The sequence below is a fragment of the Pelmatolapia mariae genome, linkage group LG23, assembly GCF_036321145.2.
Source record: "Pelmatolapia mariae isolate MD_Pm_ZW linkage group LG23, Pm_UMD_F_2, whole genome shotgun sequence".
Classification (NCBI taxonomy): Eukaryota; Metazoa; Chordata; class Actinopteri; order Cichliformes; family Cichlidae; genus Pelmatolapia; species Pelmatolapia mariae.
The window spans coordinates 37,399,040-37,417,321 of record NC_086246.1 but is presented as its reverse complement, the minus strand read 5'-3'; the positions used below and the strand labels follow the sequence as shown (position 1 = coordinate 37,417,321).

At 39.1% G+C, this 18,282-nt stretch overlaps 1 protein-coding gene across 1 annotated transcript; it reads right to left on the bottom strand.

Moving 5' to 3' along the window:
* Positions 1-1,547: 1,547 nt before the first annotated feature.
* Positions 1,548-18,206, bottom strand: inpp5d (inositol polyphosphate-5-phosphatase D). The gene is made up of 27 exons (XM_063466066.1): positions 17,726-18,206; positions 17,174-17,237; positions 15,213-15,348; positions 14,982-15,123; positions 14,675-14,815; positions 14,498-14,582; positions 14,342-14,416; positions 14,168-14,245; positions 13,960-14,083; positions 12,352-12,458; positions 12,156-12,258; positions 11,878-12,074; positions 11,668-11,785; positions 11,477-11,573; positions 9,268-9,406; positions 8,970-9,078; positions 8,725-8,813; positions 8,056-8,137; positions 6,956-7,045; positions 6,759-6,869; positions 5,747-5,826; positions 5,570-5,657; positions 5,340-5,486; positions 5,185-5,248; positions 2,751-2,948; positions 2,198-2,622; positions 1,548-2,103 (listed from the first exon to the last, which is right to left on the bottom strand). The coding sequence occupies exons 1-27, from the start codon at positions 17,863-17,865 to the stop codon at positions 2,072-2,074; spliced, it is 3,261 nt and encodes a 1,086-aa protein (XP_063322136.1). The 5' UTR covers positions 17,866-18,206; the 3' UTR covers positions 1,548-2,071.
* Positions 18,207-18,282: the final 76 nt, after the last annotated feature.

The following is an 18,282-nucleotide window of genomic DNA, read 5'->3' as shown; positions in this document are numbered from 1 at the left end:
ACCAGGGTGTAATTACGAAAGTTCGCCACACAGAGGCGACAGAGCTAAGCTCAACGTTCATGCATGGGAAACGTTGCTTGCACAGTTGTTTATCTAATTGACTTAATTTTATTGCGATTTCCAAAAAATACATTAATAAATAAATAAAAACTTCATATGAAAATATATTTCAGTTAAATAAAATAAAATATAATTTAAAGAGACAATAATAAAAAAAAGCTTAACACAGTCAGTTGACATAAAAAAATGCTTATGGAAAATACAACCCCTTTTTTTTGGTGCAAGCAAAGAATAAATAAATATGTGTTGGAAGTTTATAATAAATGCATCCAAAGTTTCAAATGACATCTTCTAGGAGAGGGTGTGGGTCCTTAATTTAAAAAAACAAAACAAAACACGAACTTTCTAATAAAAATGACTTTAAAATTATATTTATTTAGTTTATTGCAAAGACAGCTGGTACCGTAGTCCCTGTAATTACATTTCTGTAAATTTGTTTTTTCAGAATTTATTTGTATTTTTCTTTAAACTCTGTCATTTTGGGATTTTTGTTTTCAATTACAGAGAGTTACTGTATAACATGAAAGGTAAGGAAAACCATGATAGGGCCTTCTAATTCTCAAATACTCAGGTTGGAAAACACAGCAACCGCTGGTGTTATTTCAGTCATATTTTAAAGTCAACATATGTGTAAAATATTTGCGGTGGAGTACATTCACGCACTTGGACTTCATCAAAGACTTTGCTCTTCTCTCCTCAGCCAGTTCCAGAAGAGTTACCAACTAAACCGACAGAACTGGCTAGGCTGTTAGCCTCAACATCAACACCAAGAAAACACAGCCAATGTACACCAACGCATGTCTTCAACCATGTCTATAACTATTGGTGACCTGATGAAAGTTTCAAGTCTCTTGACTGTCTTCCCCAAATATGCAGCATCTTCCAGCCAAACAAATACTCAAACATGGAGCTGCACAGAAGAACTGGGGTGTGTAAACATGTGTCATGAAATAAAGATGAGGAGCTTTAAGGTGGGTAGAACATGTAGTAAGCATGACCCTTTGATGGAAAGAGGAAGAAAGGCAGACCAGAGATGAGTGTGCTGGCTGAGCTACAATAGCTGGGTCTCTCATGGGAACAGGAGCAAAGGCAGAGGCACAAAAACGAGATGGGTGGAGGTTACAGGCTGCAGCCTTACGACAATGAAGAGGCATAGCAGTAGAAGCAGTTTGTAGTGAAAGTGCACATCAGGAACTGTGCCACCTCACCTTTTTAGTCACAGCTGATTAAAGAGAAAATGTAGATGTATTTCCAATAACACCAAGCCAGAAAGTCCCCTTAAATAAATTGCGAGTCTTAGACTGCCTGCAGTTCCTTTAGGGACCAGCAGATGGAGGCAAATCACTGCAGTGTGACCGGTCTGGTCTTCGCAGCAGATTGTAGCGGCCTACACTCCAAGTTTTAAAAGCAGTCATTTGTGACTTGACATAAAACACACACACAACATGTAATTCAAGCTTTAATATTGGAATTCATTGGAGCATCATTTGTACATATTAAAGGCAAACATGTCTGTGCAAGATAATACTGTGCGGTAAACATTCATCAGCTACTGTATAGTGTAAAAACTCCAAATGAAATGTAACAGTTATTTTAGAAGCAGGTTTTAGGTTCAAACTTACGTTCCAATGCGAGCTTTGCAGAAATCCAAGAAACTAAAAAAATGAGTTTACATACATTTGAAGGCTGAGTTAGACACTGGTACACCCATTTAATGTCTCACTAGCACTTAGATAAGTAGATAACTAAGCTAACTACAAGCCAGTTAGCTTAGCTTAGCATAAAGACTGGAAATAAGGAGGAACTGCTAGCCCGGCTCAGTCTAACTTAAAAAGTGAGTTTTTGAGGATGACAGGGAGATGAATTTTTTAGACCTTTGGACAGGTGCAAAGCTAAGCCAACTGACTTCTCTATAATGACAGCACAGATATGTGATTGTCCTCTAAAATGAGAGACAAGGGTTTTTAAAAATATTTCCAGGAATGCAGCCAGGAAGGTGTACCTCTCAGTCTCACTTCACAGGGCGACCCATCTTGGAAACGTCTGGATGCACAAAAAAAGACAAAGAGATGTCATTTAGTGTATTATAGCTGTCTGGAAACCTGAGGATGTCCCTTGCTGTCTTTGCGAGACTCACCAGGTCTTCCTGGTGGTCTGTGTTTGCTGGTGAGCTCTGAGGTGTCTCTGTAGTCTCTTGGTTTGGGGGTCTGGGGCTCCGGCACACCCGGTCGGGACTTAGCAGGCAAAGGAGGGCGGCTTTGGCCCATCCCGCCTTCTGAGCGTGAGGGCACCACTGGTTTCTTTTGTGATGGGGGATGCAGGCTGATTGGTGTTGGAGGCTGAGGTTTGTTCTCAGAGCAGGTGAAGGAGCGGTTGCGTGGGGTGGGCACCGGAGGGCGATCGGTATCTCCGTCTGCTGTTTTGGAGGATCCACATAGCACATCTGGGGGTATGAGAAGGTCCTTCTGTTGTTGGTCTTGGTCTTTAGACCGACCATGTGATTTGGTCACTGAACCATACAACGGGTTGTCAAACATCTCTGATGTCTTTCCGTTCTCACCCCTGTCAGAGAAATCATAAGTTAATGACATCGGTTTCGCTTTCTATAGAATCAGATCAGATAAAGGTTTAGAGGTATTTTTAGAAATGAAACTGAAGTCTCTTCAAACCAGAAAGAGGCTAACACTTACACAGAAGCAGGCTTTCCCGTGGGGCTGCGTGTGCTCACATCGTAACCCTTCTTTGGCTCTTTTCCGGCTTGTCCACCACAGGGAACATTTCGCGGTGGCATGCTGTAACTCCAGCCTTTATCTATCACATTCCCACCTCTGAATGACACTCCCATGTAATTGGGGTTAGAAATATCATGTGGTTGGTTGCTACAAGACCTGTTAACCAGGAAGAAGAAAAAAAAGAAAGATCACGCCCTGAGTAGTTTTGATGGTCCAAACCAGCAATCAAAATTAATCAGCTAACAGAAAAACTTGAATCGCAGTCTCATAGCTGCGATTTATGCCACCAGCATGACAATGGATTGTCTTGCTTCTCTTAACTTTGAGTCATCTTCTCTCCAGCATCTCTTCCACCTGCTCCCAGCTCTCACTAAAGATCACAGTCTTATCTGCAAATATCACGTACACAACGACCGCCTGACCTCATCTGTCAGCCTCTCCATCAGCACTGCAAACAAGAAGGGGCTCAGAGCTGATCTCTGATGTAATCCCACCCCCACCATGAGCCCATCAGTACCACAGTTCCTGTCTTGGCACCCTATCATCAGCCTATCATATTCTCTGATCTGCAAAGGCACAGTGCAGCTCGCCCTGACCTTCCCATCCACACTTCTCCATCAACATCTTAAAACAAACATCCCATCTGTAGAGCTTTTTCTCAGCATGAAGCCGCTGTTGCTCACTGATCATCGCCTCTTTTCTTAACTAGCTTCAACAACTTTCTCCCTTATCTTCATGGTATGGCACATCATCTTTATCCCCCTGTAGTTAGAGCTCTGCACGTCACCCTTGTTCTTGAAAATTGTTGCTGGTTAACCTCTTCTCCCTTCCTCGGTCATTCTCTCACTTTGCAGGATGATGTGAAACAATCTGGTGAGAAAGTCCCCTGCCCTCCATCTTCATACCTCCACAGCTATGTCATCAGGGCCAAATAGCTGCTCTCACTAATGCTCTGCACTTCTTGATTTACCAACTTTGATCCATCTGCCCTCCTCTCTCTCATTTTTTACAACAATCAGCTCCTTCCATCTTCTCAACACACTCTTTTCAACTGTTAGTATATTTCCATCTCTATCCTTAATCTTCTAATCTGCCTCACATCCTTTCCTGCTCATTCTCTCTGCCTAGCCAATTTATACAAGTCCTTCCTTCATGTCCAGACTCATACACACTCACTATAGGCCTTTTCCTTTGCCACCTCTCTCTCTTCTTATACTCCTTTCTTATACTCCTGTTGACTTTCTTCATCTCCCTGACTTCACAACATTTTTTCTTTGCTAACCTCTTCATTTGAATACTTTCCTGTACTTCCTCATTCCACCACCATGTCTCCTAGTCCACTTTCTTCTATCCAAAGGATACGTCCAACACCTTCCTAGAAGTTTCCCTCACTACTTCTTCATTACTCTACTTTTCCAGTCATTTGTAACCCTTCCCTACCACCCTGTCTCAACTCCAGCCTGAACTCTATGCATCATTCTTTCTTCTTCAACTTCCACCATTTAATCCCTAGCCCTGTCTTCACTTATTTCCTCTTCTTGATTTCCAAAGTCATCCTACAGCCACCCATCAGATGCTTGTGAGAAAACAGCAATATATGATGTCCCGTATATCGCAAAGATTCAAAAGTATTAAAAATGGATCAACTTCCGTGCAACAGGCTCATCTGTGTCAGAAAAACTTTCTCCCACAGTCATATTTTAACACTTATAAGTGTGGTTTATGGCTGTAAATTAAATTTAAACTCCGGTGTGCACATGTTCCATATAATAGTCTTTACAGATGGACATTGATCAAACATTTTCAGGTTCTGAAGAGGTTTTTCAAACTCTTTGAATGACTTTAATCACAGAGGGCGATCACAAGCTACTCAAAAATGTTGACCATATTAGAAAATTATTTTGACCTAGAAAGAATCACAGCTTGAAGAGGTTTTCATATGTTTGTGCAGCCACCTATCCCACAGGGTGATTAGAGAAATTAACCATATTACACTTTTTGAAGCTTTCTCCAAAGTTCCTCTATGTCAAAGAAAGACATCAAACCGGTGATGCTCCAAGTCAGGTACAGAAAAAAATCTGTGCTGAATAAAACTTTTTGCCAGTGTGTGTAAAACTCATTTGTTTGCAGAGGTTAAATATGTTTTTCAGCCATAGCATATCTCCTGTTCTTATGAAGTTATGATGGGTTAAAAATGCTGGAAAAATCTTCACAGCAAAAAGGTACATTTCTGCGTGACTTCATTCAATAAATTGAAGTTATTTTCCTGAAATAAAACAACTGATTTTGAGGGTGAGAATGTTTTTCGGATGTGGTTGATTTTATACGTAACGAGCCATGACAGAACATAAGGGAATGCATAACAGGTTCACAAAAACCCCCCAAATCTTACTTATTGAGGTCTCCACATTTGCCTTTTGAGGCGATGGGGTCATCCCTTTCAATTTTGATGAAATCTGAAAAAAGAACCAAAATGAGAATAAAGCTTCAAGAACCGAAGAAGAAAAAAATTGAACAAATACGTCCTGTGTCGAAGCTCAGCCTCACCGTATAGCTTCTCAGTGGGCTTGCCCTCAGAGGTGCGTAGCTGGATGCCACCTGTCAGTGTTCCCGTCTTCTCTCCGTGGTGAGTCAGTGTGATCTGAAACTCGGTGTAGCTGATCTCAGCTGCTCGCAGCGCGACACAGCCCTCTCCTTTAGGGATAACACACCAGCAAACTGTAAGCGCTGCTAAAACCACCGTATCCAAATTACAAGCTGTAATGCGAGCTCATTACCGTACGACTCGTCGCTGTCCGTCGACTTCACGCATATCAGGATGTGCTGGTCCAGAAGGTACTCAGGGTCAGAGATGATAGGGGTCAGCTTTAAAAGACAGAAACAAAGACTATGAATAACGACTGACTGATGCCATAACTAAGTAGTGTGTGCTGTGAGCTGTGTCTGTGGTTTACCTCTACTTGGTTGCCAAACCAAACTTTTATAGACCCATCGGAGTGCTCGCTGTTCTCTCCCTCTGTAGTCTTTACAGTTTCTGTTGGAAATGCTTGCTTTTAGTCATTGTAGCCCGTTTGATGAGACACTTCACCCAATATTCATGCATACATACATGCATGCTCTGGCCTGCAGTGCTGTTCATTCATATTGATAGTTTTTGGTGTAACCTTTTTCCTTTTTTTTTTTGAGAAGTCTACTGTCAAGATCTTGGCTGTGCATGATGTCAGTAAGAGTAGATAACATATAATCTCAGGCACAGCAAGGGTGGACTTCAAGGTTAAAACAGTTCATTTCAAGCATAAATAAAATATAAATATATAAATAAAATTTTAAAAAATTAAAAGATTATTTTGCATTGTGAATAATGCAAAGCTCCTCTAGTAGAGTCCCAGAATAAGAGCATGGAACTGGAAAGGAGAGGAATTGGTCTACTTTAAATAGAGTAAACAGTTTAATGTTGGAAGTATTTTCTCTCTAGTGTCTACACACATCAACCAGAAGAAGTGTGCAGCTAGCTGACACGGCAGTATTAATGTTTACATCCTGTCACACTGTGAGCAGCAGCTTCTCGTCACGGGTAGGTGCACACCGATTTCTGCACAGTGGTACTATGAGTGGGTATAGCTCACCAAAGAGAAAACAACTCCCACGAGAATTTTCTCACGAGGCTTGTGGGGGATCTTTGAGTAATAAAGCTGTGGTTTCAGGAAAGTGGTATTTGTCAACTGGTGGCAGGATTCTTCGTATTTTTACAGATTTGAGTGTTTAGTGTTTGCTTTTTCAACATTTTTTCCTTTGAGTGCCATCGGCGTCCATTGCATTCTGAGCAGCTCACATCAAAAAACAATTGTGACTCAGAGACAGCACTTACAGTCCAGAGGAAGCATGATTTTTATGTGATTTTGAGGCGAACTGTTCCTTTAAAGCAGAATCTAGTGAGATGTGGTCAATCAGAACGAGGAAACCTACTCTCCAAGCAACTGGAATGGAATTCGATGAAGAACTTGGTCTTCGATTTTGTCGCCAAGATGGCCACACAGTTCATGATCTGAATTCCACCAGGAGGCGCACTGCTGGGATCTGAAAAATAAAAGCGGCATCAGACTGCGGCTATGGAGCGGACTCATCTGTGGCGTAGGTTGGGTGGGTGGGGGGGGGGGTCATACCTTGTTTGGAAACGTACTGCGAGGCAACTCCAACTTCAAATGAGGCGAACACCGGGGAGTGGTCACTTGTCATGATGTTATTAGTGCACCCTGCAAGTTCACACAAACTCTTATGAACACTTCTGTGCATATTTTACACATATTTAGCCTGAAAGGACGTCTCAGCTGCAGTTTCACTTCAGTCTTTGGACACTTTTGCGTTCAAGGTTTTTTTTTTCTTATTTTCTAAGTGCAAAACAAAACATGAAAACAAAAGAAGAAGAGCGCGAGGGCCACAGAGAAGGAACATTAGACCAGTGGAAATCTGACTCTGATCAGTCAAAAATCAGAGGTTCTGAGAGATGCAGAGGAAGTAAATAGATGTTAATCTGCATTGTTCTACCTCAAAATATGGAGGAAAGGGTGTAGTTTGATGGTGGGACCATCATTTGTTTTTCAGTTGGACACAGAGTCCACATTCTGTAAGGAGGAGTGCTGCAGCAAATGTTCTGTGCTGGTTTGAGCTTAGAGTGAAACAAAAACAGCTAACAAAAGGTCAGTGTGTGTGTGTGTGTGGTCCTGGTGATGAGCTCATGAAGTTGGCTGAAGAAGTGAAGAGCGTATAAACTGCAGTCAAAGCAAAATGGCCTATTTTGCTGTCAGATTTCAGATATGCAGATTTTGTTTACATTTCATTTCATACACTTGATAGTAGCAAACTCTCGAATGAGCGGGTGTGTCAAACTTTAGTACTGTACATTTTTATACATTATTGATCTATATATAAAATTAGTGAACGATTATTCTCTATATATTATAAAAGGTCTAACTTTAGGAAATGTTCATGGTTTTGCTACAGCTCAATAAAGACTGCAGTTTAAACAACAGCAGTTGAAAGATTAATACGATAAAACCACATATATATATATATATATATATATATATATGTATATATATATATATATATATATATATATATATATATATATATATATATATATATATATATATATGTATATATATATATATATGTATATATATATATATATATATATACATATATATATTCCTGTATGTATAATATAGCCGCAGAAAAAAAGGTTTAACAGAAGATTACTCACCGTACGCTTGGCAGACAACATGAACCAGAGGATATGATTTTCGCAGGACACGATCACACCAGGATGGCAAATTGTATTTTGTCTGTAGAGTTAAAATCATCACATATATTAATATAAAATACTTGAATTTTCACATTGAAGACTGTAAAACAATTCAAGTATAACTCTACTTAAATAGCCCAACATATAAGAAGCATGATGGGCAGTCATTTGTGGAAGAAACATGAGCAAATAGCCCTGCTAACGTGGATCGGTTCAAGAGATCGTGCTGCATGTTCAACCGTTTGCTATCAGTAAATGTGATTTTTGACTTTTCCTAAACTGTCGATGAAAGAATAATAAGCCAACAAAAATCCAAACCAAGAATATTCAACGATAGGTAACTTAAATTAAAATTAAATTCAAAAGATGAAACCTCATTAAAATGAAATAGGCTGTAAGTGCACTAAAAGTATGTAGTTAAAATTAAGAGCACGTTAAAACAAATAAAATTAAATTTTATGCAGTATAATAAGAAACTAATAACATTCGAACATAATGAAGTGAATAAAATAATTTTGGATTAAATAAAAAAAAATTACTGCAATGAAAAAGATAAAATTAAAAGTCTCAGTGAAGTGATCGTGATGCATAGTAGGGGAACAGAGATGTGATAAAACATGAGCTTACCCCTGTCGCTTTGGCCTTTGTGTAGGCGTACCTCTCTCGTGTGTCTCTTTCAAATCTATACGTGGGCGCGAATGTGATTTCTTCTTCAGCTAAAATCAAAATAGAATAAAACCCGTATGTATGCAAACACAATTATAAGAAAAAGGACAGTGTTTTGCAGAAAATCCCAAGCATGGCAACAACAGTGAAGACACTTCTTTCTGCCGTATGCCTACATGTACTGATCAGTATTCATCAAAGCTCACCAAAATGCAAGAAGACCTTGCCCTCTTTCCTCTCCATGCTGAGCTGGTCTTTGGTGAGCAGTTCCTGGTACTGCTGCTGTTTGATCTTTGACACAATGTTTTCAGCTTCCTGTGAAGGGAACAGGGAAAAGTAGTGACTGGAAGTGTTAGCAGCTGAGAGCTCAGACACCTGACAACCAGCAGGGTTTTTAAAAAAAAACAACAAAAACACAACCATGCTTCTGAGAGAAAAACCACAACAAAGCAAAGTCCGTGAATCTGTATGTAAAGTAGATATAAAACAAGGTTTATGACTTACAGAAGATGCCATTTCAACGCGGTAGTTCAGATCTCCAAGCCAGAAGAGGTGCGTGAAGCGATGTGTGATGTCAAACGGATTAAGCTTCTTGTCTCCTAGATTCAGAAATCTCAGGATGCTGGCATAGTTTTGATTCCGTCTGCAAATACAGCAAAAAATATTGGAGTAACATCAAAAATGTGAGGAATCAGTGGAGGAAGCAATAAAGTTTTCTGTTTCTACTGCCATTTAGCAAAACGTTGACTTTTAAAGCATGGCCTCAGAAAGAGGAGGATACATATTCATCATTTATGTTGTCCAGGTTAAATATAGGTAAATAAATAAATAAAAAACATAAAGAAAATAAATAATTTTAAAAAATCCGACATGAAAAATGACAAAGATGGTTGACATCGTGGCCGTGTGACTAGTATAAGGGGATGATGATGACAGTAAAAAAGATGGAAAATAAATAATTTTTTTAAAAGTATAAAGTATAAAGATGGATGTAGCTTGCTGGGTTGAAAAGTGAAGCTAACATAGAATTGTCTTAAACGTGGATGTTTTTCTAAAAACCAGCAGGGGGCGACTTCTGTGGTTGCAAAAAAAGACTTGTGATTGTGTTTAAGACAGCCGCCCACGACTCCCACTGTAACCTCAGTGAACACGCGCCTGAAGACTTCACAGGCTCAGTCTCTAGTTTCAGATAATATTGAATAAAACATCTGTTTTATTTTTTAAATTAGTCAGAAAGGATGTTCATCCAGGGTACCAGCTAGTCAAATACACAGATAATATGAAGAATGGACATGGGTACTGTGATGTCACTCGCTGGTTTGTAAAGCTCCATTTTGAAACCTTGAGATGAGCGTTTTCACCAACGCCATCTTGGCTGCAAAAAACCCAGAGTGATGAAGGGCACGGTACTGACTTTGAAACCGCGCACTTGGTTAATGACTTATAAGCCATTAGGCGGTGAGCATGCAGTTTTATTTAGTGGTTACTTTTAGACGTTTCGCAAAGCGCTTTGTACAACTTGCATCATTCACCCATATTCAAGGGCTTTTTTCCCCATGGTTTTTCTACTTACTCTCCAACATTCACACACACTTTCAAACGCATTCTCGGGATTAGTATCTTTCCCAAGGATATTTGGCATACAGACTGGTTCAGGCAGGGATTGAACCACCAGCCTACCAATTAGTAGATGACCTGGATGGACTTTTTATTTTTACTCCCATCCTCCCCTAGTTCATTTTTGGAAAGTTAGCAATATTTTAGCAGTTCTGGATCCAGATCTGGACAAGACCCCAAATTGTTGGTCTGAGGCAACAAAAATGCAGTAGCTAGGGCAGTAATCAAGCGTTGCGATCAAATGTTGCAACGTTAATTTCTGATAATCATGCAATTTGTTGTGTTTGATTTGAAACACTGTGGTCTGTCCAAATAAATACATACTGCACACAGTGCACAACATGAAAATGTACTAGAGTGAGTATACCTACCAAGCTGCAGCTCATTTTGTCATGCAAAATGCTTGTTAAGTTGACCATACAAGCACTCAAACCTCAAGGTTCTTTTTATAGGTTAAGGTAAAGGTCCTACAATATTTAGCAGCTAGTACAATTTAACTGCTAAGCTAATATTTAACAGATAATTTTAACTGTTTTTGCAAAGACGATTAAAAAAAGTGTTTCTGGCTACATTTTGTCAATGTCAGCAGCAGGCTAAAACCAAATTGTGCTGATTGTTAGGCACATTTACATTTCCTGCTTTCCATTTACTGAACTGCTAAGTTTCTGTTAGGAAGTAGTGAATAAGTGAACAGGGGGGTATTTTGCACATGTCACTAGACAATTAGGATTTTTACCTCCCCATCCATCATTGAAATGACACCTTTGTTGATATCTGCATCGGGTTTTCCCTGAAGAGGCTATAAAAATGTTAGCACATTTCAAAGAGATTTGCGACTTCTATCAAAGGAAAGCCGCAAAGAGTTGAGTTTAATTTGTTTAAGTCTAGATACATTTTTTGTTGATAAAATGTCCAGGGTATTGCCTTAACTAAAGGCAAACCAATCATGGTTATTTGCATAGTTACCCTCAAAGGTTAATTTTGAACCCAGAAAAACCCCGTGTACATGTATGTTGTATATGTATATGTGTATATGATGTCACTAATCAATTCAAACTTTTTAAAGATACTTTGAAAAGTGTAACCTTCTCCTCACCTGAGCTTCTTCTCACTTCCAGAGGTCAGATGACTGTTGACAAAGCCAAAAGATGTCCCATTGAACATGAAGGACACTCCCACTGCTCCCTTGTTTCCTGCAGTTCAAACCAGTAAACATTGATGGGTAATTTTTCTGTGAACTTTTGTGAGCAATCATTACAGGCCTCAAGGAGAAGTGGAACTGCTTACCCAAGGTGTTGGCGATCCCTGTCTTCACGCTGTCTGAAAAAACATGAGAGATCCTGTTTTCATGCTCAGGCTTGGCCAGGACCACGATCCGAATATTCCACAGTGTGTGAATTGCCACCTGGATGTTTGGAGATGTTTAGAACATTTGATTCATTAGTGGTTTGTGTTTGCATTCAGCTACAAATTCAAAACTTTGCCACAGTTACTCACTTGTTTAAAGCTAATGTTTGTGATGTTCCTCAGGACACCTTTCACTGTATCTGCCCATTCTCGCTCACCCAAAGGATCCTCCTGAGTCCCAATGACATAAAAATCATGTGGAATATGATCTGCTGTGTCATCTTGTGTCTTCCCTTGGCCCTTACACTGAAACCAGGAGCTGATGTTCGGGGGAGGGCTGGCATTTCCTGTAGGTTTGCAGATCCGTTTTTATATTATATACAGTTAAGTTAACCGAAGCACTGAATTCTGTATGACATCACTGTTACCCATGTTCCAGGTGCCAACAAACACTGTGATCATGTCTGGTTCAGGCTTTTCTGAGTGTTTGTTTTTCATTTGCTGAAGCAGCTGACAGAAGCCCTCTCTTTTCTGGATTCACAAGACAACAAAACACATCACATTTAATGAAGTGCACATGACTGAGGTCAGAATAGGGAGCATCACCTTTAAAAAGACGCTTACCTTTGTGTCATCAAACACAAACTCTTTCCGCAAAACTTTTTCTTTCTCCGTCTCCACCACAATGACCAGCTTGGCGTGCATTTTCTGGGATTTCACCAACTGCAGGACTGATGGATAAGAGCAGTATTCTTATTAAGTTAAGTGCTTTTGATGATTGAAAGTAGTTCTTGACATTTGTTTTCACACATGCTATTTTGCACTTGCTGCAGAGAAGGTGCAACTTCCAGGCTGAAGAATCAAGCACAAAGTCTGCAGCTCCTTTAATGAGGCTGTCTCAAAAATCAAGGGACTCTTCATAGACACTGTTGTTAAAACATCTAATTTTACAGCAGTAATAAACATTTTTTTCAGCTTCCAATAAACAAAAATACCTCCCATCTGTTCTCTTTTACTTATCCTTATCAGGGTTGTGGGAGGACTTGAAGCTTATCCCAGCTATCATAGGGCGAGAGGTGAGGTCACCCTGGACAGATCGCCAGTCTGTCCCCCCTTCACAACAACTCCAGTGAATTGATTTATCTTTTTTAAACTCATCTATCTGCTTCTTTGATTGTGTGTTTAATATCCGTCAGGCTTCACCTTTACTAACTGTAGTCACTTAACTGGATCTCTTAGCACTAATAAAAATCTTTGCTACATCGCTTCAGTTTATGTATATGAATACAGCAAAATGAACAAACTTGCAACTGAGTCATTCTCTTTTCCAAAAATGGCCACTTCTGGCCAAAAAGCTCAACTTGAGGCTTAAAAACAAAGAGTCCAAAACGAATACGTAACATTAAGGTGGCTACATCCATCTTTCATACTGTCTGTGGTAGCACGCACCAGTGTTCCATGTATGACGTTTTCTATAGAATGATTTTTAAAGCTTACTGACTGATTAAAACTCTTATGACTACAAGTCCCACTTTATCTGTCTATTAGCATGGAAAAATAGCTTTTGTGGCACTACTTAAAGTTCCTAATTTCTTAAGATACTGACCCGAGTCAAATGTACCACCTGAATACGTTTTTCTGAACTTTACAAACCCAAAGATGTTCTTATATATAATTAGTAATTTAGAAAACAATAACTGTAACTGCTTCCTCCAATGAACCAGGCTAATGTACCTTCTCTGTGGTCTCACATGTGTAAGAGCAATCTTCTAATGATTAGCGTGTTCTTGAAATATGTCAGAATGTTTGATTCTAATAACAAATGTTTCATTCTGGTAGCTAATTACTCCAACATAAAGACCAAGTGAAAAACATTGCTTATTTTCTTTGCAAAACAGCAGGACAGAGCACAGGGTTAAATCAAAAGCTCTGGTGGACACTATAGGCACTGTAGCCAAGGGGGCACCATTTAGTCGAGTCTAGAAAATATAGCAAAATACTGTAAAATACTCCGCCAACACAGAACGCTGAGTTTAACACCTTTGTTTTTCTATTGTAACGTCAATAGAGACAAAGGATCACCAAATTTTATTAAAATCCTTCCAACAAAATTTAAAAAAGAAATCACCACAGTGATTTTGGGATTAATCAGATTAAGTAAATCATATCTTGATGTTTTCATTTTGTGCCAATCAATTGTTTGAGATAGAAATGAACTCCTCAAGTCCTTACTTTTATTGTGCACAAAGTATTTGTCTTCGGGCCCATCTTTTGACTTCTTAAAGTAGAGCTTCCCACTTTCAATGTCCACTTTCAGGAACATCTTTGTGGAAATACCGAGAGATTCTTGTTTGACCTACCAGTGAAAGAAGAAATCAATTAAATAAACCATACACACATATGACAAATTTTATGTAGATATAAGTACTAAAGAAAGCACCTCAAACGTAACGACTGGTATGAGAGATTTCCGTGGGCCCGCATCAAATCCAACATACTCAAAAACAGAACCTTTAACCTGAAAAAAGGAAGCAGAGTCGTCCTTTGTAATATCTTATGACATTTTTTATTATCATATAAAAAGCTGTTGTTAAAACATATTACAGTACTTTACCTTATCTTCTATCGAGTAGAGTAGTTTTGTTAGTTGCTCAAGTCTACAGGACACAGGACCCGAATCACAGAAATTCTGAAAATAAGGAGGAAATACATGAAGAGAGCAGCTTTTTAAGCGCTGATAATACTGCAAAGGATCATGGGTGCCACCAACTTGTTTTGGTCCAATCCCTGGAGAGAGCTGTTGGTCCAGCGTTCTGTGAAACACCTCCAGAGTTGGCATGACGCGGGAAATTTCACTGCCTCGCAAAAAAGATCAGCGCGTGGTTCAATCAACCCAATCCATTCAAGTGTATGTAATATTACACATTCCATTAAATGGACACTATACCTGTTTAGGTTCTTGCAGACTGCCATTATAAGCTTCTTGAGGCCAGGCAGGTTAGGGTTACCGTTTTGAACTTGTTCAGCATCTAAGCAGACTGAAGTCCTGAAGTATTCTTGGATGGCCATTTCATGCTCTTCTGGTAAGCTGGAGACATAAGAGAAATGTATTAAAACACTTCTTGCCTCAGTTAGCTTCAGGAAAATTCATATTAGTAATTGTTTTGGAAAGTTTGGTGCCGAATGCCTAAATTCTACTTTTATAGTGCTGTAGGTACAAGAGACATTGCAACTGTCTGTAATTGTGACCATACATGGACAAGTCCATATGCTGCAGTTTCGCCAGGTATATGTCTGATAAGGATTTGGAGGCTTGCTCTGAAGTCTTGGAGTCACTGTCCTTTACATCAAGTGGGATGTTTCTGGGTGGGAGCTGTGGAGGATGACTGTTTTGTTCTGCAGAATAGACATAAAGTGTGTTTAGGACAGACAATACTTTCTCTTCCATATCAAAACCACTATACAGACAAAGTGAAGTTTTTGACCTGGCTCCTCTTCTACCTCCTCCTCCCTCTGGACAGAGTACTGCAGGTGGGTGACTAAACCCATGTTTGGGCTATAATACGCCTCCACCAGCTCAGGTAGCATTGTGAAGAACCTAATAGGCACTCCTTCAGATGCCTGCAGAGCAGATAACAGTAAACATATTTTTTTAATCACTCTTTGTAAACAAAAGGATGATTTTTGTTGTTGTTACCAAAGCAGGTGACATAACCTGTACGTGTTACTTCCCATATGATGTCAGACGTGTCTACTGTCTGCGTCTGTGGTATTTTCCAGTTGCATTCTAAGACATTCCTTTGTAATTTTGCAATTTATTTCATTTAAAAGAACATATTATTACCCATAAATCATCAGCTATTTTAAGGAAGTAAACATATCCCTGCTCTGTCATAAGAATTAAATCGTACACTTAAACCATTTACAGAAACAGGTTTTAAAAACTATAGTCCCTTAAATAGGTTTGGTTTCTCTATATAGCTACATTGCATTTAGTCTCTTGTGCGGCTCGTAAAACTCAATTGTGAAACTTGCTGTCATTGGGTTACATTATTTTAAAGCACTTTCTTTAAACTAAACTGCACAGGTGTACATTATCGCCTCATCTAACAAGTTTTTAAAGGCACGAAATGGTCACATTTTACCTGGCACGTTAGAAGGTAACAGTGCTGACTTATCGTTTCCTAGAAACCTGACACGTTGCTACTTCATACCAGTAAACTTATTTCAGGACAGCACATTTTGCTGTTACAGAATTTCTATCTAAGGCCACGGGTTTGCATAGCAATTATACATAGCTGTTATGTCAGTGCATAAATCAGTCATTTAGAAGCTCTCTAGCATTTTCACCTATTTTTTATAATTACAGTATTTAAAAAAAACATACAGATGATACTCTGTTCAATCTTTCTGTCAATCCCAAGGCATTTATATCCTCTACGTGGGGCCTGTTAGTTTTCTAATCTCTTCAGACTTATACTGCAAAGCTGACACTGAACAAATACCAAGATAATGAAGCATCTGCTGATCTGCTTCTGATCAGATTGAGTCTTGCTTTTATCATTGCCAACTAATTTACTGCAAAACTCTTAGTTCCTGCTTCAGTTTCTGTACTGGCTCATTGTAAGGTAGTTCGCCAATGGCAGATTAAATACAAATGAGAATCAGGCATTTGTCATTTGCTGAACCATAAAGTCTCTTTTCTATAGATTTAAAAATCGTAGTAAATAACAGAGGTATTTGTGGCTTTTTTAGGGTGATGTTGTTGTGCTCCCAGTCTGTAATCCTAAGTCTGTAAATTTTACATTTTAAGGCTTTTAAATTACTATCAGTGTAGCTTTGTGAGGCAATGATATTTAGTGTATAATAAGAGAATATATTTTAAACTGCAGCCATGTAAGCAGCTCTGAGTTACTGAGCTAACGGACAGTTTTGTGCTGAAATCTGTATGCCTGCATGCTAACATTCAACAGAGACTACCTGCTGATGTTTAGCATGTCATCTTTATTCTTTTAGTTAATGCTCATACCTCCAAGCTGAAGCTATTAATACTTATTAATACTGGGGGTATTCGATCATCAGATTGAAATTCAACTATAATGATGCATTATTGTGTTTATTAAATTTTATGCTAATCAATCTGATAACTGGAAATGTCACACGCGCGCGCTCAGACGCATACACCAAAAATACATGCGGCTTCAGATTCTAGTGATCTTGAAAGTCATTTACGCATTCATCTCGCCTGATGTTGTTAGGATACTTCAGTCTGGGTCAAAGTGGTGGACAGTAAATACATGTGTGGGCTTACTTCTTTAATTAGGTTACAACTGAGCATTGCACTAGTAATGTGTGACTAATACTTTTGAAAATATCATTTCATCTTCACAGTAACTATAATAACTCATCTGGGTTCGGACCAGAACGATGGAAACTGTGAACCCACCTGGACAGAGAGCTTCTTGTCTTCATTTGGCAGGATTCTGTATGTGTACACACAGTTCTGATATCTGTGGATCAAATAAATGCAAATGTCTGTGGTTGGAACATGGAATGAATGTAAGGTGAAGAAACAAGCGGATTCAATGTGTTGAGCGAGCAGTTGGAATCATTTTTAAATGAAGGTTACCCAGTGGAAGATGATGTGCAGAGGGGAAAGGGTGGTGCTTTGTGGCTGCACTGTATGCAAATAAAAGGGAACTAGTCTTGTGTTGCAGTGTGTATGTGCAAAAAAAGAAAAAAAAATGTAATGTGATATGGTGAGACAGTTTTAGGAACTTTAACTAATAACTGTGTTATAGCTACAGTGCACAAACAATCATGTTTGGAATTGTGTTTCTTGAACAAAATATACAGTTTGACAACCAGATCGTGTTGATTCGATAGGATTCACAGCTGGTACTGCATGTCACGAAGGTTTAATGAAGTAGAAACATGAAGTATATGCAGGCATATTAGAATCAACCGCGAGCCATAATAAAAAGAAACAATAACTTACAAAACACAGAGGGCATAGGCTCCCTGTATGGATTCACTGTCCCGGATGAGGAAGCTTCCATCTCTTGCTGCTTTGGAAAGTAGATCCTCAGCTTTGGATCGAGTTATATTGCCATGGTACCAAGGTTGATAACTTGTCATCCTGTTTTTCACCCAAGAGCTCGATCTCAAGAGCTTTGCATGTGATCTCAAAAAAAAATGATCCCAGCAAAACAAAGTAGACTCAATTTTTCTTTCTGGCTATTTTCATCTTCTCATGGTGCATACTTTTTAGTTCTTTCTTTCACTTGTTCATCCACTGCCTCTGCAAATTGTAAAAGGAAGCTGCTACTAGCTCAGCCCTGAACTTCCTCATTTGTCAAGTTAAAGAGAGGAGGGCCCTAGTGCCTTCACTCGGCCTCTTCTTTAACATAGTCGCACAGCTGTAAAATGGAAATACACACTTTTGTTTGCACAGTAGAAATCTTTATCACCTTACACGAATGATTAACCAGCATACCTAACCTCTTTGGTTTACTTGTTCATGTGAACTTTCAGAAAATAATGAAGTTATATGTA